This window comes from Apteryx rowi, unplaced genomic scaffold, assembly GCF_003343035.1.
Source record: "Apteryx rowi isolate R43461 unplaced genomic scaffold, aptRow1 scaffold_32, whole genome shotgun sequence".
Classification (NCBI taxonomy): Eukaryota; Metazoa; Chordata; class Aves; order Apterygiformes; family Apterygidae; genus Apteryx; species Apteryx rowi.
The window spans coordinates 391,009-413,956 of record NW_020449641.1 but is presented as its reverse complement, the minus strand read 5'-3'; the positions used below and the strand labels follow the sequence as shown (position 1 = coordinate 413,956).

General features: G+C 40.6%; 2 protein-coding genes across 2 annotated transcripts; both read left to right on the top strand.

Moving 5' to 3' along the window:
* Nucleotides 1–1,157: 1,157 nt before the first annotated feature.
* AHSG (alpha 2-HS glycoprotein) lies at nucleotides 1,158–8,286 on the top strand. The gene is made up of 7 exons (XM_026071026.1): nucleotides 1,158–1,361; nucleotides 2,672–2,782; nucleotides 4,426–4,510; nucleotides 5,359–5,522; nucleotides 5,821–5,934; nucleotides 6,708–6,788; nucleotides 7,677–8,286. Exons 1-7 carry the CDS (start codon nucleotides 1,158–1,160, stop codon nucleotides 7,953–7,955), a joined length of 1,038 nt encoding a protein of 345 aa, XP_025926811.1. The 3' UTR covers nucleotides 7,956–8,286.
* Nucleotides 8,287–13,696: 5,410 nt separating this feature from the next.
* On the top strand, nucleotides 13,697–22,948 carry FETUB (fetuin B). The gene is made up of 7 exons (XM_026070988.1): nucleotides 13,697–13,918; nucleotides 18,297–18,407; nucleotides 19,346–19,433; nucleotides 20,130–20,296; nucleotides 21,247–21,360; nucleotides 22,241–22,330; nucleotides 22,508–22,948. Exons 1-7 carry the CDS (start codon nucleotides 13,697–13,699, stop codon nucleotides 22,946–22,948), a joined length of 1,233 nt encoding a protein of 410 aa, XP_025926773.1.

Below are 22,948 nucleotides of genomic sequence, written 5' to 3'. Positions count from 1 at the left end.
GATTGTTCAAAAGTAAAGATAACCCACACTCTGGAAGTCAGGGTACTCTCTTAGGATGAGGGAGATTTGAATCTCATTTCCCACTTATTAGGAGAGTGTTTTAACTATTAAACTATTATGTAGAATCATCATTACCTGGTCTGTTTTGAACGGCCTTTAGTGCTATCAGTGTTCATTAGATGTGCTCAGAGTTCACCTAGCATGCAAAAACTTGGGGATTTAAGCATGGCAGCACTCAGTTCATGGAGCCCAAATGGCCTTAGATGGAAAATGCACTTTGGTTTGTTTAGCTCAGCTGAGCAGTGCAAAATCATAATGATAACTACCTAAGTGGATGCTGTGGGATTTTTTGGCATACTCTTCTAGATTTAAGCAGCTACATTTCCTCTGAACTCCTCTTAAAGCACTTTTGTGTTATTTAGTATCTTATTCCAAATCCTCCAATCTGTACAACATATTCCAGAAAAATTTCAACAAGATACCTGCTCTGCAGAGTAAAATTAGAATCACTGAACAGGAATTACTGGAATTATTTTGATTATGTCAGGGAAACAGAGAGCTGATGCAAAAGGTTTAGAAACTATGTCTCATCACCTATTCTAAATGAATTCAGTAACAAAAGTTGCTATATAATTAAATTCACTGTTGAATGTGATCCTTAGAACTGATTTGAATTCCATTTTCTAATTCATCATGGTACTGATCTCCCAATTTAGACTGGTATCTGGTGAGATTTGGGGCCTAACAGAATCTGCCCTGCTTACAATAAAACTTAATTAAGTCTAGCATCTCTACAAGTTTAACAGTAGGAATTGTTTTCCTCTTGCATGTACTGTAGTTGGTTTGTAGAAGAGTTTCTAAAAAACTATCTTACATTTTTGCTGATGCTTTCTTCTTTTTAGCAGACTTTGCAATGTCCTACCTGATAAAATTTACTTTGGCTAATATTAATCAGTCAGCTTGATGTCCTAACATTTACTTTTCTCTTTTGTTGTTTGCAATGCTTGCTTGGAACTGGGACAAATATCAGACGTGCTCATGCAAAGTCTGCGGTGATGTACTATATAAGTGAGACCCCAGTTCTAGCTACCTAGATATCATCTGAACAGTATTCTTAGATCTTTATTTCTGAAAGGGAACAGTTTTCCTCAGGTGCTATGAAGGTGCTAGTAGCTTTAATATTGCTTGTTCATCTTCCAATCCACAAAGCTGTACCAGCAGCTCCCCCGCCTCCCTTGGGCTGCGATGACCCAGAATCTGAAGCAGCAGCTGAATTAGCTGTGAATTATATTAATGACCACAGCCATCATGGATACAAGTTTGCCTTAAACAGAATCGAAAATGTCCGTGTGCTACCCCAGGTAAGTGAGGAACTTGCAGGCAGACTACTGTGTTAAAACAGGAAAGGTTTGGAAATTACTGACAATCCCAGCAGAGGGCTGCATCCTCACACGAGGTAAATCAGCATGGGTCCATTGGCATAAACGGGGGAATGCCACCTTGTCACTGCTGAGATACAGCTCACTGGAACGTGACTCTCAGAGCAGAACAGAGTGGGAGGGAGAAACATTCAGGTATTTTTTGTACAATGACAGAAAAAGGGCTCAGTTTACAAATGCAGCATGCTGGTCAGGGCAGATCATTCAAAGTGCTGATTTGTGAACCCAGTAGCTGACCTGGAGCAAAACTGTGAGGATAACCCTTGTGATGCAGGTAACATTGGCTAAATGCATACTTATCCTAATTCCATGCTATTAGTGATTTCGTGGTAGGTATGAATTTGATCTAATATCTCATTGGGCTGACAAGGAAACTGGATGGAAATAACTGTGGCTTGTAGTCTCATTTTCCCTAAGATCTATTTGCATCATTCTGATAGTCTAGAAAGGCTATAGAAATGGTCAAGGATACGATGTAGGTATACATTCAGAACCTTTGGTTTTCTCAAAGCAATGAAAAGGGCCCCAAATAGTAACAAGAATGAAGCTTCACGGCTGTTTTCTATTTGATATGAGAGTGAGGATGTCAATGTCATTTACAAGAGAATAAAACAGACATTAATGAGATCAGAAGTCTACCCACAGTATTTACACAAAAACACTGGTGACATTGCTTTGCTCGTATTTAATACTTTTACACTAAAATAACTTCATTGGTTTAAATGGAATCACTTGACTTGCTCTGGAATAAAAGAAAGATATCTTTATATGTACCTCCAAGCTGCAGAGTCACTTTCAGAGCTAGGGAACCTCATTTCTATCCTTCCACTCATATGTCTGATGTTAGAGTTGAAAAGGTGCAACTACAACTACATCTGGTCATAGAACCATGGAGTTTGTTCATCAACAAAAGCAGCTGGGATTTTTTTTTTAAATTACCCAACAAGATAAAAATCAAGTTAACTCAGGAGAACTGGCCCACTACATTCATGCTGGACTTTCTAAAAATTATGGGCCGGTTCCTTAGCTGGCAAGAAAATCCACATGACATCAATGGGACTTTGTTTCTTACAAAGTTATACAGTAAGGACCTGTTCCTGATACAGTTACTCTAGGGTATACCTGGAACTATCCAATGGCAGTCAGCAACAGAGATCACTGTTCAGCCCCAGAGGAGAAATCTGGTGATGTCTTGTGAAGTAATTAATACAATTTCTGTATTTTTCTTCCAGGGGCCAAATAACAAGATACTATTTCTTGAACTTGACTTATTAGAGACCAAGTGCCACATCCTCAGCCCTACACCTCTTGAAAATTGCACAGTAAGGAGCTTCACAGAACACGTGAGTGTCTAAAACTTCACTAGCTGTGTGCAAAAATGCAAGTTCGGTATGTTGGTGCTAGAGGCCTCTCTATGACCAGTTAGATTTGCAAGCTCAGGCTGCAAATGTTAGATCGCTGTAACAGCCTATAACCGTTCAGTCACCTGTAACTTTCCTGTTGCTTTAGTTGCCTTCATGTCATATGTTCTTTCTGTAGCTGCCCCAAAGAAAGTGCACCTGAGCATCTTCCCCACTCAGTTCCAGCATCCCTCTTCCGAAGTTTTTTTTTCCCCCCTATGCTGTAAATGGAAAGGTCTCTGTGCGTTAGTGTAGGAGATAGGAGGATAAGGAGGTAATTGACAGCATAGTTCCTCAGTAAAAGAATTTTTTTAGCACAGGTGAGGTAATTAGTGTTACTGTTGTGTCTGGCATGATTTGTCTATAATATGAACCACACCAAAGAGTTCAGTGTGTAGAAACCAGGAAGGACTGCAGGATAAACATCAAATAAGACAGTGGTGTTGCTTCTTTCTTCCAGTCATTGTGAACATTTAGCCCCTTTGCACCAACCCTCCTTTCTCACCAATTCTGTGTCCCTACAGCTTGCCAAACTCCTGGATTTCCTCCATGTCTTGCTATGTGAGGAGGATAGGTCACTGCTGGCATAACATTTCACATGAAGTTCATGCACACTGTAGGGCCTTGTCTAGGGGCTCCAGATTCAGCCCTCCATGGCCCACCTAGATGTCACTGCCCTGTTGCAAACCGTAGACAGGGAAAGCTGTGAACTAGTGCAAACCACACGTTTCCCTTGGCAGTGTGTGAGCTGTTAACTAGTGAAATTGCATCAAGTCTGGCCACCAGGGACTGCAGGAGAACTATTCCCCTCAAGCAGGGCTCTGCCCTCAAAGTAATGCTCCACTGGAATTTACTGGCCCCTGAATATTTTGGTCTTATGCAAATACTATCCACCTCTGAAAAGCTTTCCCTAACCAAAGCAGTTGAAGTGTTGTCTGAGCACAGGCAGCTTTGCTTTTTGAGTGGAAAGCAGAGTAAGAAATCGACAATTTAGTTTGCCGTTTCTAGAAAGGGGACCAATTCCCAGAGCTCATGACTAAATTTGAATCATACTCCATCTTGTATTCACCAGGGCTCAGATCCCATTTTCCATGCAGGGGGAGGGAACTAACTGCTCCTTCTTGCCAGTGACTCCAGCTTCGCTTTGACATCTCTTCCCCAGTTGGATCGCGCAGCTCGCAAGCCAGCTCCCGCACAGGCAGCACGCTCTGCTGTTACCATGGCCACTGACCAGCAGAGATTAGTGAAAATGTTATCAAACGGCTCTGCAGAAAGTCTTAATTCATGAGTATTCCTATTCTTGGCTCTTTATGAGAGAAGGACCTGAACTAAACATCTATAATATGGATACCCAGACACTTCTGATAAATTTGGATCCAAATCTGGATCTCAAAAGTTGCAGGTGAGGTCTGCCTTTTACAAAATCACAGACACTAATAAAAGCCTAGCAGGCCCTTTGCAATCAGACCAATTTTGCCAGGAACACTCAGCCAGAACCTATTCTGTTGAATTTAGTAGTAGTTGCCCTCTTCGGAAATTCCTATTTATCTTAATGATGCAGCCCTTTGATTTTTGTCTCTCTCTAGGCGGTTGAAGGTGATTGTGACATTAAATTGCAGAATTTGGATGGGAAGTTATCTGTACTTGCCAGTAAATGCCACTCACATGCAGGTAAAGACTTTGCTCTTTAGGTTTGAATCTGGCAGCAGTGGTTACAGTTCACTAGCCCTTCTGACTTTAAACACTGCAAGTGCTGTGTATAAATATGCCATAAAAAAATGACAGTTAATGAGTTTTCTAAACCCAGCTGTTTTAAAAGTCATTTTTCCCTTGCCTTATTTCATTCACTTACAAATGTAGTCCTCTCCCTTTGGTCCTCTTTACTATGAGGGTTAAGATTCAATAAGACTAACCAGGGAGAAGTTCCCAGATTTGACATGGAGATGGCTGGCACTCAGGCTTTTCACTTAGGAGTTTAGCCTCAAGAATTTGATTCCTTGTTGGCCTGAATTTACTAGAGCTTATTTACTAGACTCAACATTTTCAGTGCTGGCCATGGGTAAGTGGAATCACTGTTCTGTCTGCTCTATATGAGATTTCTTGGGCATTACTTTCAGAACAGGTGACTGAATGAAACAACACACCCACGCACACACAATTCCAATAACTTAGAACATCTTCATTTTTCCACCATTCCTTGTGTGACCTGAGACATACATCTTTTCATTGGTGTCATAGACAGCTTGCCAGAAAGAGAACTGGTTAAAATCTGATTAAGAACATTCAAAATGAGCTCCTGAAGTCCATGACGTTTTTCCTTGTATAAAGATTTCAGGACTTCAATGGCAAAAGTTATATGAAATACTGCCACCTATAGTTTGTACGGCCAAAAATCCTTTCCACTATAATTTGAGACAGACCATGAAACACAACGTTTCCTGTCACTGAATAGATCTATAATGTCTTCAGAAATAACCTATAATCTGATGAAAACATAATCTGTCTGGTTCCTCCTGTAGACTCAAATGAAGATATTATCCAAATCTGCCCTGACTGTCCACGACTGGCAAAATTAAACGACACTGAGGTATTAACAGCTGTTACAGCTGCACTCAACGACCACAACAGTAAAACTACTGATGCCTACCTCAAACTCCTTGAGATTGGAAGAGCCAAAATACAGGTAATTGCTAGAATTAGGGCTATCCTTCCATGTAAACAGAATATTTCTTCTATGGTAATTGGCCAGTGTTAACTAGTTGTGTCTGCAAACAGAATTGGCTTGCTTTAAATTACCCTGCTGAATTGCTCTTGATTTCCCAAGGATTCTGTGTCATCTTAGCCACATAATTCCCTCTGACTTCGGTGGGAGATGCAGAGCTAGAAACCAAACTTCTTAGAACATCTGCCTTTTATCTTTTCTCAGCAGCTCTGCAATTTCACACTGCAAAGTTTGTTAAACAATATTCCTGTTTTATCAGTATCATCCAGTGCACTTGGTCTCTGTTGAGTTTGCTGTGGCTGCCACAAACTGCTCAGCAGAAGAAGCTAAGGATAATGTGGATGCCTGTCAGCTGCTGCCTGACGATCAGTCTGTGAGTATGCCAGCACACCAGTCCTGATCTAGCTATTTCAGGGGTAGAAAAGAGGCACGCTCTCATGCACTTGCCATTGTGCAGGAATAGACCTTTGTGAGGATAAGAGTGCAAGAGCTGTATACTGTTATGGTATGCTTTTCAATATATAATTTTCTAAAGCTGTATCACCCCTTTCTCTTCTCCTTAATGTATCTGGGTTGAATCCTGATGCATTTTAGTATATTTCTAAAAATTTGAGGCCAAAAATGTCCTTAACAAAAAACATTTTTAATAAGAATAAATAATAATATATATTCTGTTTAGTATGTGCATTTGAGAAAAATCAGGCTCCTTTGTACTAGACAGTATACAAATATATAACAAAAGGATAGACTCTGCCCTACCTTCCTACAATATAAGTTCTTGTGAACTATACTGTATACTTTATCATGCTAAAATTACTCTTCTGTACCTAATGAAATTGAGTCCAAGCAGTTTTCATGGGTGGGAACCTTTTACCTAGCTAGATTCCTATATATTTCCCCCTTCCTTCCCCATACCCAGAAATACAAAGGATCCTACTCTGGAAGAATGCCAGAGTTTCACATATTTGCTGATTATACATTTAAACACAGCCTGGTTTTTGAATCCAACAGGCTCAAAAGCAAGCACTACTCAGATAAAATATAAGAAAAATTGTGGTTATTTTCTTAATATACTAAAATTAAAAATTGTAATGCAGATCACTTCTGTTTTATAACTTTTCTCTTGACTATGCGCTGTTTTGCCAGAATTTCGGTTTCTGCAAAGCAACAATGGTAATGCAACCCGTACAGGACATCCGAGTAGACTGCAAACTTTATGGACATCAGGTATCAACTCTCTAGATATCTGCATCCTTTTCAGTGTGTTCCAACCAGCTAGCACTGTTTGAAGCAATCACTCTGAGTTTACCTCTTTCACTGTAGTTTAGCTATCTGTGATAATTTATGAGGTTAACTTCGTACCCTAAAAGAAAAAAAAAATAAGGTGGCTCCTGGCTGTCCTATGGTTTTCTGTGCCAGGAATTCAGTCATCTGTGTCATCCCTGCTTGACACAGCTCCTCTTCCTAACCATTAGGGAACTTTATGTGCCTGGTAGGGCAAATGGAAGCAAATTCTGCTCAGCTAGGGGTAGGACTAGCTAGATGTAACACATAATTGAGCCACTGTGGTAGATGAAATCAGTTGGGGACTTTTGCTCATATTCCTTAGACCCAACTGAATTCAGGGACCCCCCACCTGCACTGCTATAGCAAGGATAGGGGAAACCTATGTACCCAAGGCCTGAGCACTCACCTGGTATTTTAGTCTCCTTTTGGTCTGAGATGGGCTAACTGGTGGCTGAGCACTTCCTACGGACCAGAACTCTTGGTAACAAAATAGTAATGGTAGCTATCTAGGGGGTACATGAAGGAAAGAATAATACAGATTAGGGGAGCAGCTGGGTTTGAATGTTTCACCAGCTGCACAGGATGCACTGGAAGTTTACATAGCACAGAAGCTGGTGCTAGTGATACACTGGATAATAAAAATGTGCTTCTGGGCTCCTGTCTCTCTGTTCAAATCTAGATCAAAACTTCCCTGATGGTCAGGAACATTTTGCATCTGGGTGGGGGGGCTATGTCTAGTTACAAGCAGGATACCTAGTAATATAATAATGACCCATATATAATAAACCCCAAGGCACTGAACACACACAAACTGTTTTTCTTTTCCAGCCTGGAGTTACCTATTCTCAGCCAGGCCAAGATACATCAGCAGGACTGCTGCCCAATGTTGCACAAGGCTTCACAAACCATAATCTCAGGCTCTCCCACAATAACCCTTTTGCATCTGAATCCAGCTCTTCAGAATTTCCTACCTTCGCAGTAGCAGCAAAGTCTGTAGCAAAAAGAACAGTTGGAGAGGCTGCTCAGCATGACAAAGTAACTCGTCCAGTTGGCTTTGTGCCTCCTCCTCCTCCATGCCCTGGAAGGATCCACCATTTCAAGATATAGGCTGTGTTACAGACACAACAAGCCAGCTGACTGAAGGATCAGTATGCAGCAGCATCACCAACACACAGAGCACATCAAATGCAAACAGCTGAGAACACTTGAATCTCTGAGCCCCACCAAGTTTCACCTTGCAGATAGCAGAGCAGTAGCCAGGATCTTGCAAAGGCCTGTTTCAAAATGCAGGGGATTGCAAAATACAGCAGCTGTTTTCTCTATGCATGGGGATGCTATAGTTAAAACACAGAAAATATTGTTTCAGTGACACTGTTGAGCTGTACAACAGTTGTAGCTTTGTGATAGAGACACCAATCCAAAGGTTACTTCGCAATAAAACGTTCAGCAGAAATGCTTTGTTACCTTATATCTGTATATATTTTCATTTAGTTGTCGAGCATCTCCTTCATGGCATTATGAGTCATATTCTGGGCTCTATTTCAAAAACAGTAAGCTCCTGCACTTCTCATCAGCTTCACTGGGATGTGTGGGTGCTGAACGCTGCAGAAAATCAGGTCAGTCCTTTCTTTTGATCACCCACCAGAAACACTAAAAAAGTGACAGGCAAGAAATGCTTTCCTCCCTTCCACCTTAGTGTATCCTAGCATGTACCCACTTTCAATATCCACCAGAAGTACCTCACTACTTCTGGATATGACATAATGAATAATAACAGCATCCATGCCTAGGAAAAGAACAAGGAATCAGGACATATTCATTCCTGCATGGGCTGAAAGCACTAATACTTCCAACCAAGCACATGTGTCCTCTCTGTTTTCTAGCAGATACACAGGAGTAACATGATCATGGGGTGCACACGAGGGAATACCAGTTCAAGGGAATAAAAATATGCTTTGGACACACATGTCTCATGCAATGGAACCCAGACAGTGATAGCAATTTACCTTTGTACTTATCTCTCCGTCTTTCTTAAGAGACGTGTTAGAGACAAAATCTACTCTAGGCAAAGCAGTAATAAGGGACAGGGGCCAGAAGGATCTTTACTGCCAGCCAGACTGGAAGTCTGCAGGCCCGGGGGAGCAGTCTCAAACACAGTCATGAATCTTTAACCAGGAACAGCACTTGCTACAAGATAATTATCAGGCAGCCAGCAAAACCTGCAGAACACATGTCATTTCTGAACTATTTCAAATAACTTATTCTGCTCTCTTAGCTACCATCATCCAGTATTCAGTAAGCAAAACAACTAACATTTGCTCTTGGTGACAGTGGAACAGGTTGCTATACAGAAGGGTTCTGCTCTGCCGTGTGAATGGGGGAAGGAAAAGCCATATGCGCTTACACCAGTGCTTCAGCTGGCGTGTGGAGAGCAAAGAAAGAGGGACACCAGCCCAGACTCTGTGAACCATAGTCTCACATCATGGGAACATACTGTCGACCAGCTCTCCCCACTGAGGCAGCAATCTCGTGTTTCAAGAGCACGCTGAATTCTTGCAGGAACTATCTTGTAGGCCATCTCAGTGTTGCAGCCTATCTCACAAGCTACTGCCAGGTGATTGCTCAGTGATTTCTTGCTTCTCTGTAAAACAGTGGCTCCAGTATATTTGGCATGCAGCCATTTGTTTTAAAAGTGCTAGTATAGTGCTGTGCAAAGGCAAGAGTTGCCTTGACCAAACCATACAAAGTGTCTTGTGTATAGCGAAGTGGGTATTAAGTTATAAAGACAGTGTTTCCCAGGCTCAGAAAATTCTCACTCTGATGGCAGAAATGGCATGTTTATATAAAGGATCCCTGCCCATGGGGATCTCTGAACTCAAAAAATGCTGCATTCTCTTGTTGCATTTTCCAACCACACAAAACGGGGGTATGTACATTTGCAGCCTCCAGGCTTCACAGATGTTTTCCTACACCTGGCCTAACTGCTCCATTTTCCCTAAAAATAAAAAAAATTAGCAGAATTGCCCTGTGCTCTCTCTTGCGATTACAGTTAGAAATTGCACCTCATCTCCTTTCTTCCTAACACTTGCCCTCTTAAGGAGCATTACATTTTCCACCACTGAAGTAGTCACTTTGTCACGCCCAGTATGGCCCCATACACACGCACCTCAACTTTAGTAACAGATTTAGTATTTAGTAACAGATCCTCTTGGCAATGTGTGATATTAAATGGCAATATGTAAAATAAAAATGCCTTCTTCCCTGAAATGCAGCATGAATAGCTGTGTAAGATCTGCATCACTGATTGACAATGCTTTTCAGCTTTTTCAAATTCTGTTTTGCTAAAGCATATGTACTTCATGTGATGCTTTGGCTGGACATGCTCAGATTTCCCAGCTGTGTCCATGTTTTCAGGTCAGCTACTTGAACAGAGAAATTTTTTCCTTTCCAGTGGGTGGAAGAGCACAAAGAACAGAGTCAGGGATATAACAATTCCTCATTATAAGAGGCACCGACACAGCCAGTACTAACTGGCACCAATCTCCATAGAAATGCCATGTACTGTAAGGATAAAGAAAATGAGTTATTATCCTTTAGCCACAGGGGAAGCATTCCCAGGCACAGGGAACAATGTGAGCGAGTCTGCATTGCTGCTTCTGCCGCTCTCGCGCTATGGCTACAGCAGTGTTTATCAACATTCATTCCTTGTATCCCTTCCCTCCAGGATACAGTTTGTACATTAACCCTCACTCTGAGTTTGAAAAGCAGCTGGTGACACAGGAGGTGGCTCAGTCTAGCAGCCATGTGACCCTTTGGTCCTGCTATCTGAGTTTTCTGTCTTTGCCACCAACCAAAGTCTTCTTAGAAGAGTTTCAGCCCCATCTCTGCTGCAGCTCCTTCTTCCTGGCTGCCTAATCCCATCTCTGGGGACATGCCCTGGGCTAGTTTCTGCAGCCTCCCTGAGGAACACATTTTGAGCACTGCTGGGCTAAAGAGCTCAGATTCTTTATACTATCAGTAAAAGAACCTGACAATATATACAATTAAAAAAAAAAACAAACCAACTTAACAATACTGTTAAATAGAGAAAATTTTGTCTTTCCCTAGTGCTCTTTCTTCCTCATTCAATAAAGGGCAACCCTCAAACATAAAGGTACTTAGCGTCATCCAGAAGACAGCTGTGGTCACAGAGTCTCCCATGACACAAAATGAGGAACAGAGAAACAGTTACCCAGCTTCTGTTATCCTTCAAGGTGAAATGCTGCAGGAGGATTGTCTCTCAGTAGGACACCAGTGTCTTCCACTGGGATCCTCCCCAAGTAACTGTGGTCGTCACTTCCCCAGATCTTCAAGATCACAGGTGAGTTTTTGTACAGCTACTCCCACCCCTCTCAAGCACATAGTTCCTTACAGATTAGCCACATAGCACCCTGGTGTCATTTCAAACTAACGTTTCTCTGAGCAGAATTTTCTGCAGCCATTTTTTGTTTGTACTCAGCAGATCACTTGAGAATCGATAGTGACTACAGTGCAATCTCTTAGCTGGCAAATCAACCTCCAGATCTGGCAGGGGGTGAGTCTGGCATGGGATGAGTCAAAGAGGATCACGCGAACTAAGCCAGCACGGCTTAATGTGTGCTCGCTGATGCAATGGGGGAGCAGATATACCAGTGAATGCTCCCCCCCCCCCCATACTCACAGTCCTCAGTCACATCAGGATTTTACTGTTTTATTGTTGCTGAAAAGGAATGAAGGCAGAGCGCTGAGCAGTGCTAAACTAATTAAAATGGTGGCACTGCTGGACCAGTTTCCTTTGCCCCTCAGGCCTGTAGCCACAGGCTTATGATTCTCCTGTGGCTTCCTGCAATTTAAACTGGGGTAGGCTGTGGCAGTGGTTAGAGGAGAGAAGCCAGGGAGCTAAAGATTAAGCAGGTCGGACTCTTTTCTTTGAGCCAATTCTGACCATACAGTATAAGGGAGACAATAACACTGAACAAGATAAAAAAACTAAGGTCCTAAATCATCTGGCCAGGAGACAGTTATGGGATAAGTAGCTGCATTTCACAGAGAAGTCTCTAGATTAAATACGGCAGAGCCATGCAGGATGATGTGAACTGGCAAGAAAACAACTGGATGTACATACTTCTTGATTCAAAGTACAAACCAAAGCATTTACAGACAGCAAAAGAGTGAGAGGTAGCATTAGTAGGAAGCTACTGACTACAGAAAGTCAGATGAAGGATGTTCTCCCTTCAGTTTACTTTGCACACTCTATCCTCTTTAAAAAGTTTTTTTTCTGTTAGATTCTCCCCCTCAGACCTTTGGCATCGAGGCTCGCATGATCAGTGCTGGTTACATAACTTACAGGCCACCTCCCTCTCCTCCCTTCTTGGCATACACCTTTAGGCAGTTGTTACTTCATCACTAAGTTTGGTTCTCAGGCTATAAAAATGCAGCAGCATGTTTTAATTAGTATGGGAGTTCATATACAACTGTCCTTGCCTCTAAACCCAGAGAAGTATAAAGCTAGGCATTACCAAGCAGAGGCTGAAACTAGGTGGAGCCAGAAAGTTAAGACGGGAGGAGATAAAAGGAATTAGGACTTGCCCTCTGGCATCAGAAGAAACATGGAAGGATGGAGAGTTACTAGTGAGCTTTGCTTCGTGTGGCAGCGAGAAACAAATCAGATGGTAGGAGAAGGTGATGAAATAGGAAATGTCCCAGGCTCAGGAATTAGGCTGGGTGAAATGAGAAGGGGTAGGTGGGAAACAGCTGGTAGGTGGCAATAAATTGAGAGGTTCAGGCAACATCCTCAACAGATGAGTTAGCTGGAGACAAGGCATTGTGGGGCAACATATCCTGTAATGAAGCTTTCAATAGCCTAATATTGTTTCGATAACCTTGGTTCATTTACTGTCTATTTCTTCCCACCTCTTACAGCAGCTCATTTTGCGCCATCCCACTAAAAGAAGTGAAGCCTTTGGGGCAAGAACATGCATTTATCAACTTATCACATCTATGCTACTATATTCAATTAGAGTGACTGTTAAGTCCCAAATGAAGACAGGGACATTTCTGCTTAAAAACAGACACCATGATGAAACTGTTAAGTCTTTACAGTACATGACCTTGTTACTATGTTATCTAAGAATATTTAACAGCTTGAGCTGGCTTGTGCTCATGTATTCATAGGCTTCTTGTCTGGAGGGGGATTGCATTTTGCTTACTTGGGGTGGAAATACACAGAGAATGAATCCAAACACAGTTTTCCATCCCAACCAAACTGACTGCATATAACTTAGATGGTCAGGACATCTGTTTACAATTTGCATTTAGTTATAACACGTGCGATGTGTAAAATCAGTTAACCCTGTGGCCCTGATCCTGTTCCCATTCAAGTCAGTGAGACTTCTGCTATTGGCTTATATGGGAGGAGGACTGGATCATTGACAGAACAGATCTGGAGCCAGAGCTGCCGTGCATGTAGCTTTATTTAAGCAACACTCACTTCTTATGAAAGCAGCTTTGTGTCTGTATTCTCATCCTTTGTGATGAGGTGAGAGGTATATGACCTGCCCAATGAAAGACTGAACTGGAGATGTAAAGCCAGAATGAGGATGTGCTCTCTGGTCTCCAAGGGAGCTACAATGTTTTTGTAAAACCTTGTAATCATTGACTTTGTGTTTGCAATTGCAGATGTAGGTTTAAAGGTGATGGTCAGTGTACAGTAAAAAGGGGACACGAGTTTATAAAAGAGACACAGCTCCATCATAAAAGCATGCTCTTTCAGGCAGACCCCTCCATACTGACTTCCCAGGCTGGTTTGCTGCACTGGTTTTCTAAGCAGAATGGTCTTACTTATTTCAATGCTCTTTGGCTTACAGGTGCTTTGCTCCTGGGCTGCCTCTTCTTCTGCCCAAGAAGTGCCAACTCCATTGCTTTCCCCCAACTGTGATGACACCGCAATAGAGGAGGCTGCAGATCTGGCTCTTCGTCAGATCAACGCTGACCGAAGAGAGGGCTACGTGCTCAGTCTCTATCGAATTTTCAGTGTCCGAGAACATCCTCAGGTAAGTTACCTGCTTGTTCTACACCAGTTTCTCCTGCAAAGAGCCCTGTGTCTATCGCTATTCCCTAGCAATAGGGGTTTGAACTAAGAAATGTTTTAAAAGGAAATGTAAAGTTACATTTCACAGGACTCCAGGGGCCATGTCAACTTTACACACAGATGACTAGAAACAGTTTCATCACCACTGTGGGCAATTAGAGAGCAAAGCACAGGCACGATTCTCTGCTGCCTGCCCCTGGAACAGCTCCAGGCATCAGTACAAATTCAGTATGAAACACTGCTACTCTGATTTAATTTAATTTTACACCTTCCTCCCACTGCCTTGAACAGTTGGAGTGCAAAGGCTATTAAGTCACTGTGCATTTTGCACAGAAGATGTGAACACTAACAGGTGTAAACAAATCCAGCTTGGGACCAGGGAATTTCTTATTCTCTAGAAGAAATCTGAGACCAGTTCATGGCAAAAGTTGTATTGGAAATGCATATGGAATATCACTCATATCTTCAAATATTTTATTTCCCTATGTGTGCTTAAAGTGTTACAATAGCTGCATCTATTGGCACTAGACAGGGACAACCTGATATGAGTGCACAAGGCCCCAAAGCACAAGGCACTGTGCAAACATGCTACTAACATTCGCTATCATGCTTACTCACTTCCCATAATGTTATCCGAAAAGCTATGAGTTCTGAAACCTAAAAGAAAATCAGGCTCATTGCCAGATGTTTAAAGATCTCTTCTGGTAAGCATATGTCACTACTTCCTGCTACTCTCACAAGGACATAGTTTCTGCAGATACGTTGTGACTTCTAGCAATCTGAGATCTCACCACTAAAGATGCGCAGACACTTTGCCATGCTTTGCACTATGTTCTCTGTTTTGCTTTGCTCAGGTGATAGAATGTGCCCACAAAACAACTGCATCAGTTATCTTGGGAATAATTTCACATGGGATGCCACCAAGTTGGCACAGAACCTGTGTCACCAGTTATGGCATTAGGGGTGTTAGGTGTTAGTCAACTAGTCCTATTCCCAAAGACATATCAAGGGGAAAGCCTGGGGTGTTCCACATGTGGCCAGAACTCAATCTGCCATGTCAACTCCAACTAAAAGATGGCCCTTCAGGGGCTATCTTCTACTGGAAAAAATAAGAGCAGCACAGTGACTACCCTAGACTGCAGCATGGTGGTTGCAGACATGCTATGAACCACTTGATTCATCTCCCCAGTTCTCCCTTCACCTGTGGCAAGTATATCTCAGCACAGGAGAATGCTGCTCCTTGTTTGTGATGTGGTCTGTCACTTATTTCCCTAGAGTCTTTATTTATTTTCTTTAAGGCATACTTTGCTTTTTATTTATTTGTTTATTTTACTTTTTATTTATTTTATTTTAATTTATTCTTATTATTTTTTGTGTATGCATCTAATATGCTTATCCTGTAAATAAGGTGTTTCCAGACACTGTCTTGAACAACACACTAGACCATCTAAGCTCTTCATTGCATTTTTGCTGCTGCTGGAACAGAACATATAATAAGCAGTCAGTGATGTCAGGGATATTCACAGCTGGTAACAGTCCTCTGAAATCTTCTGTTCTCCACAGATAAATCAAGAAATCAATACTTTTTATCAGTCAGTGGACTGTCCTCCCATATTTTTAACCAATTCTTAAGATAAAAACATTTTCAAAATTATTTCAAACTCAAATCTGCCCTTAAGCAACTTGTGGTTTAATTTTGCTCTAACTGAAACTAATGAGCCATCTGCCATTAACTTATATGCAAGTAGGACAGAGCCTTTCTTTCATAGGAGATACTCAGGATTATCCTCATTGACAACCGCTTAAACAAAATTACAAATCCTGCAGAGATATGTATTCATTTCTTTCCCTTGCAGCAGGTCAACCCACCACAAAGGCAATGCTCTGCTGTTGCCAAATCCCTTCTGGCTACAAGGCTTGCATTGCATTGGCAATACTAGCATCAGCAGCACTGAGGAAGGGATCTTTTCGTTAGTGCAGAAAACAGATATGTTTTTATTCAATACTAAGCAGATATCAAAAGGCCCTTGTGTAATGGTCTTTTCATGAAAATTAAAATAAGGACAATGAAACCTTCAGAGATCTGCTGAGCTCTGAATAAACCCCAAATTATCCTTTCCGCAGTGAACGGTGATGCATACAGAAGCAGGTAGACAAAAAAAAGTGTTGATTTTATAATAACCTCATCTGTGTATTACAGCTGGTATTATAAGAGAGCTATAGGCAACAGAAAATTCAAAGAGCCTGGTTGCATTTAGTATTTCCAAGATTACCGAGCATTTCATTCAGTCTTCATGATTCAGCTGAGTAAACCCATCTAACATCAAACACATTTGATCATAAGAATATTTCTTTAATGTGAGATGTGTGAGCTTTCGCCTCCAGAATACCCAAATGACCAACTTGAAAGCTCAAGTAACCAATCCTAACTTTGGGATTCCTTAAAGATATCCATTTTCCCTGGCTATTAATTGTTCATGTGGGATAGTCTTACTAATGTTTTTTCTCATAGAGGAAATATTTAAAATTACAAGCCTGTACCACATGCTGCACTACTCAAAAAGCACTTAAATTTGCAGAAAATGGCAAATACTCTTTGATCAGTCCTACTTTCTGTTTACTGATCTAATCTATATTAGCTACCATTTTAAGGAGACATAACACCATGGTATTTAGGGACCTCGCACGTGAACAGAAAATCACGACTATTTCTTTCCACAGAAGGATCTCTGCAGCCAGGTGTGAGGACACTGAGATGCAACTGTATATCGTGCTGCTGCACCTCAGCTTCATTCTTTGTCAAAATAGGTTTTGGTCTTTTCAAGACCTTGAAAACATTACATATAACTAAACCTCAGGATTAGAATTGTAGGCAAACCCTGAGAGTTCAGTGCCAGGCTTCGCAAGACTAATTCACAGAGCACTTGGAAAAAGAAAGATAACAAAATACAATAACTGGTACAAGGCATGCTAAGCATGCAAGTAATACTACAGCTTAGAGAAAAGGTTTATAAAACAGTCTACTTGTTCGTTATACTTTTTTTTTTTTTGCTCTTTTGTATTTAAAGGGTTTACTGATACATTTACAAGTGTATACTTTAGAGTTCACATACAAAATCACCATCCCAATCTCTCTTCAGAGGAAATCTCTGCATTGTGTGACCAGAATAGTTTGTATTACTCAGTCTCCTCAGAATTCAAGAACAGAAGCCTCTTAATGTTCTTCCAAGTGGCATAAAAACACAAAAAGCCAGTAGTATTCCAACCTCTGTGTGCACTATTGACTGGTCTTCACTTGCTGTTTAACAGAAATCAAAACTGAAGCCAAAATAGTACGGATACCGGACCCAGACTTCTACAAGGCTTTTTCCATACACCAGCGAAATGAACAAGGAGTGAAGGAATGTTCCTCTCACTGAGCTCTGCCTTTGCTCCCTCTTTAGCAGAGACATAATCTCAGTCTAAACAGGCAGCTAACAACCATGTGTAAGTTCTTTAGGCTGTATAAATGCTGGAGATGACAGCTGCTCCCTTTCCAGCTCTTCAATGCAGTAAATAAAACATGAGCCTCATAAGCTGTATCCCTGGTAAGCACCCTGGAACGGTGCTTGCCTGTTATATATCACTTGATATACGGAGCTGTACTTTTAGTATCTCCCTGTCCCCCTCCCATGGAAACACAGCTGCCCAGATGTTAAGCCCTAACTGCTTTTTGTACCTACACTGCAGAGAACCCAGTTAAGGTTTCCGGACTTAAGCACAGGCTCAGAACTGGACTGAAGCTTTAAGTGAGCCAGAGACATTCATATAGATTTGCAAGGTCTCTCATAGCACTTTCTGGTATTTGAGAGAATATTTAAGCTGTTGCCTTTAACAGTGACTGCAAAGCATCCATACTTGAAGAAGACACTACTGTAAGAAATAAGATGTTTCTGTTTCATATACATGCTGGCAAAGTTCCATGTCAACAGTTTACTATTATTTATGGCATTTACTGTCTCATTCTTACTGAAAGCAAAACAACCTACATTTCAAAACTCATCCTAAAATTCAGTTGACTATGAAAACATTGCCATTTTGGTCTTTATCTCGGTTCTGGTTGGTACCAGAATCAAAAGGCTAAAACTGATTCCAAAAGGCTGTTCTTAAATTAAATGTAGCTAGATGCATGACCAAGCCTGTATTTGCCACAGTTGAAAATCTGTCCCACAGAATGTTTAGCTTTTGGATATTTGCATATCCCACCTGCATATTCTGTTTCTCCATCTCCCTCTTTTATCCGCCCCTCTTTCATTCTGTACAAAACTGGTGTATAATCCCTTCCTTTTTTATGTGTTTAGGAGATCACTGGTTCTGTCTTCTATTTCATCTTGGACGTAGTAGATACCAACTGCCACGTTCTCAGCAAGAAGTTGTGGAAGGACTGTGAAAAAAGACCTGCTCATGAAACCGTAATGACTTTATTTTCATATTTAATCTCAGGTATAAGAGTTACTCAGGTACTACTGAAGACAGCAAAATCCCTACATATGCACTTTTTGTAGGCAGCAGAGCTTAGTTAGAAAGAAATCAAAATTCATTTTTTAAGGTTCACAGTTTTCATCTGTACTTTCTTATCGGTCAATAGAATGGTAAGATGTATTTAAAAAAACAAAAAGAAAGTTTTTGACCAGAGCTAATCAGCAGACATGGATAAATAGCTATGCTAGAGCACTATTTAGAATCCATGGTCTACTTTTTATAACAACTCTGTAAGAGTTTATTTTAAAGACTGCTTGTCAAGAAGGGAATAAAAGAAACTCACTTTTATATAACATGTGACCTTTAGTTTAATGTAGTTTAACTCTACTTTTATTCTGACAACTTTACAAAAATAGTACTGAAAGGAGAGAAGAAAGAAAACCCAGCAACATACATGGCAAAGATAGAAAGTGACTTAAGCCTGCTGCTACAGGTGACCAAAATGATTCTGAACAAATAAAAAATAACTTTAAAAATCGAGACTGACTGGAAAGAAGTTTTGCATATGAAAAAAGGTGTCTGATTAATTTGTCCTGAGCTGCTTCTTAAGTCAATCAGTCTTCATTTTTAAATGCAAAACTGAAAAAAAAAAAATTCTGCTCATTTCTACTTACAGCACTTTTAGCAGGAAAAGGGCCCAAAGAAAGCCTGACCTAGTCCCCTTTTACATCTTTGGAAGTTTCTATGAACCCCAGAAATGTATGTCCTAGAGGCCTTGATCCTCCATGCTTGTAAACTTGTATTAACACAAGGTTTTTTGTTGTACAGAATTCCATGACTGTAAGAAGAAAAACAGTGATTCACTCATACCAGGTGGTCACTGCAAGGCTGCAAAATTAATTCTTCCTACTTGTTTATATTGTTTTAGGTTTATGGTCAATGTAAAGCAATTATCTACATTAATCAGCCAAGGAAAATTGCTCATCTGAGTACTTACGAGTGCATTTTACAACCAGGTATGTCTTTATTCAACATACTTTAAACAAGAAATGGAAAAAAACTGTTTGCCATACAGCATTACTTTAAATTTTAATTGTAATAACAGTACCACAGTGTCTCCATTCACTTTCAGCTGCCCTAATTTTCTCAGGTCAGTGATCACAAGACCAGTGCGGGCCTGCAACACTGAGCAGTGCCGAGAATAACTTTGTTCTCATCTCATCTCATCTCTCTGCTGGGAAACTCAGCAGAGCCTCTGTATGGGTTTTTACCATCTGGTCCAAAAAGTATTTTACGGGTTTGTGAAAGACAAGTAAGAAGAGCAAGCCCCCTGTCAGCAAGCTGAACTTTTTTATGCAGTGTCTCTGCCTCCATTACAACATTTCTAAGGGTCTGCAAATTCAGGAAGATAGATTGAAAATCATTAAGTGACTCAAACCATATATTTTTACTTTAGGGGACTGGAGCATGGGTCAGCAGGGTTGGGAGGCATAGATGTATTTATGTGACAGTTCAGTGACTATGTTGATGGCTATCACATCTGTATTAAATATTGTTTTAACATAATTATGTAAAAAGTTTAGGGTATGTATAACAACCAAAGACACAAAGACATAAATAAGAAATGGATGCAGACACTTCTCTACACTGTCAACATGCTCTTACGGTTCTGAACACTTCTCACTAGTGACACTGTTTTGTTTGAAAAAAAGTTCCACGTAGAAATATTTGGGCAACGTGTCCTGATTGCCCAGCTCCTGACTGTCCAACTGAGCCGAAATATTTGGAGATTGCTGTTCAAAGCCTTGCCAAGTTCAATGAAAAAAGTGAACAGACTCATTATTTCTCTGTCCTCAATGTCACAAAAGCTTCAATGCAGGTAAGCCAAGAGTCATCTGACTTGCTTTAGTCCTAAAGAAGTATGATCCAGCTGTTAGACTTTATATAAGTTGTTATGCCTTACAAGTTGTTTATAAGTTGCATCTATATATTACAGAGAGTGTTTCCAGGGAGAACTCTCCCAGGAAATGAGGAGCTGCAGTGACCCAAGACTTTGATTCCATTTATTGTAAAAAGGAGTTTTGTTTTTTTCACAACTCAAGATGCAGATTTGCATCCCAAAGTTCAGGAAAGCTTCACTGTGAGCTCTTTCTTCCATCACCACCATGAATTAGTGGTTCTCTATTAGAAAGTATATTTTATAAATCATAGTCATGCCTTCTAACACATACCTGTAATTCACTAAATGAGTTTAAATATGATTTAAAACTAATTTTAGACTAACAGAGAATTAATGATCACCTGCCTAAATCCTGTTTGTTTACCACAGCAATATCCAGTCTCTTTAAAATTCATTAAATATAGATAACAAGTCGGTTTTCACTTTCTGTCTCAAACTGTTATATAGTACTACAATGCACTATTTAACTGTTCCCGTCTTCCAACCCAGAGGTACTTGCATTACAGCAATGAAAAAAGTGATCCTTTTCTATAAAGCAGCTTGAAATGTTCAACAAGTCACTAATGAGGGTCTTTGGATATATGGTTCTATACAGATGCTAAATTCTTACAAAAAAACAGACTAGTTTCAACTACAGCTAATCGATGAGTTATTAGCATTGTGCATATATAGGAAGTAGAAAATAATCAGGTAATAAAGCAGCATTGGCAAAAAATATTCTTCTGTAATACAAATAGCAGAACTATCCCAACTAAAACCTGCTCCTTCCACAGTTAGCAGGACTTTGCATTCATTTTAAGGTATGTCAGACTTTTTCCTCTTCCTGACACATGCACAAGGGCTAACTGTCACTGGTCTCTCATTAACAGTGGGTCATTGGTCCTGCACATTTTGTAGAGTTTACAATTCAGGAAACATCCTGCTCCAAATCTGATTCTGTTCCTGACATCTCCAAGTGCAAGCCTCTCTCATCTGAAATAGCTGTAAGTATTTTCCCTTGTATAAACATCTATTTTGCAGATACTATGATTCCTCAGTGACTACTTATCCTATCTCCTTTGATTCTTTGCAAACAAGAATTAAAGGAGATTGTAGCGCTATATGGCCTGCAAGTGTATAAACTGCCTTAGAACAAAGAAAGCATTTTAGTTAAGGTTCTGAACTGTTGCCTAGAAGTCCATGAACAAAGAAAACACAAAAAATTCCATCCAGAAAATGGTGGGTAGCTATTGCTTTATAAAAGTGAATCCTTCTTAAGGATTTCCTTTGAGTAAACAGACCCACACAGTGAATTGCAAACATGGCATGAAGAGTATAGTCACACTGTGATCAAGTCAGCTATGGAAAACATTTAGGAATTAAGAGGAATAAACTGTAAGAGGAGCTGAAAGACTAAATGAACACACTACTCAGAGATTCCATCTTCTTAAGTCCCATCTTCACTGGGATCAGAGCCATGTTACCTCCAGAGCCTGGTAAATACACAGCTGTTAGTAGCAACGTCATTATGCTAGTATGTAGTTACGCTACTATGGTGTGAACGTGTTTTTCCCTGAGAATGCATATTATGTTCTCTCATAGACCTTGCCTGCATACTGTGTGGTCGTAGCTGGACCTTAAGAAGCCAGCTTATTCTTATTATCATGTTACCTAACCCTCCTTTGTAAATACAAGGTCTTTCCAAAATGCTGCCCTCCTTCGTTAGCTTGCCAATCCCAAAATAAAAGTTTGCCCAAGCTGCTTACCCCTATAAATACATGTAGAAGCTAAAACTATTCAGGCTTTCATAATCTCCCGTTCTACAAGATAAGAGCTAAATATCAGCATTACAATGGGAAAAAATGCTTCCATTTTCTTTTCCAGAAAATGGGTTTCTGCAAAGGTTCTGTAATAAGAAGTGACTTGGAACAGAAAGATATTGTGGAAATATCCTGCGAAATCTACACTCCAGAGGTATTTCTTAACCTAATCTTAATATTGCAACAGTAACACACCTTTACAAAACAAGAACTGAACTCTTGAAAGCCCAGGCATTTTTACATTTTCTTATCCACAAAGGTATGGGGCTTCAAGAAAGTGGTAAGGCCAAATAAGTTCAATATAGGTGATGCTTACTGCCTGTTATTTTAGGCTCCTGTCACTGAAGAAGGGAAACAGCAAGCTAACCAGAGACCTGGAAATTCCAGCCAGAGGCATCAAGAAGCTTTTCCTTCAGAAGCCAACCCTTTCTCCCCCTATCTAGAAAAAACAGTGGGCTGGGTTAAAATGCTTCCCCCTTCAACTGAGGACACCTCTTGCCAAAACGTACCAGAAAGTCAAAGTGAACACATAGATGGAAAGCCCGTTCTGTCTGAGGCAGTAGAACCTATAACCAGCCTTCCAGATATCTTTGGCAAACCTGATGGAGAAAAGATGCAAGTAGACAAACCAGATTTGACCAAACTGGTGACTGGACCAGTTATTCTCCCTTTCCCTGAAGAACTTTCACTATCAGACACATGCCCAGGAAAAGCAAAGGAGACAGATTTCATCATCGAGACTTTGCTGGCTAAAAAGCCTACCAAAGAGTAG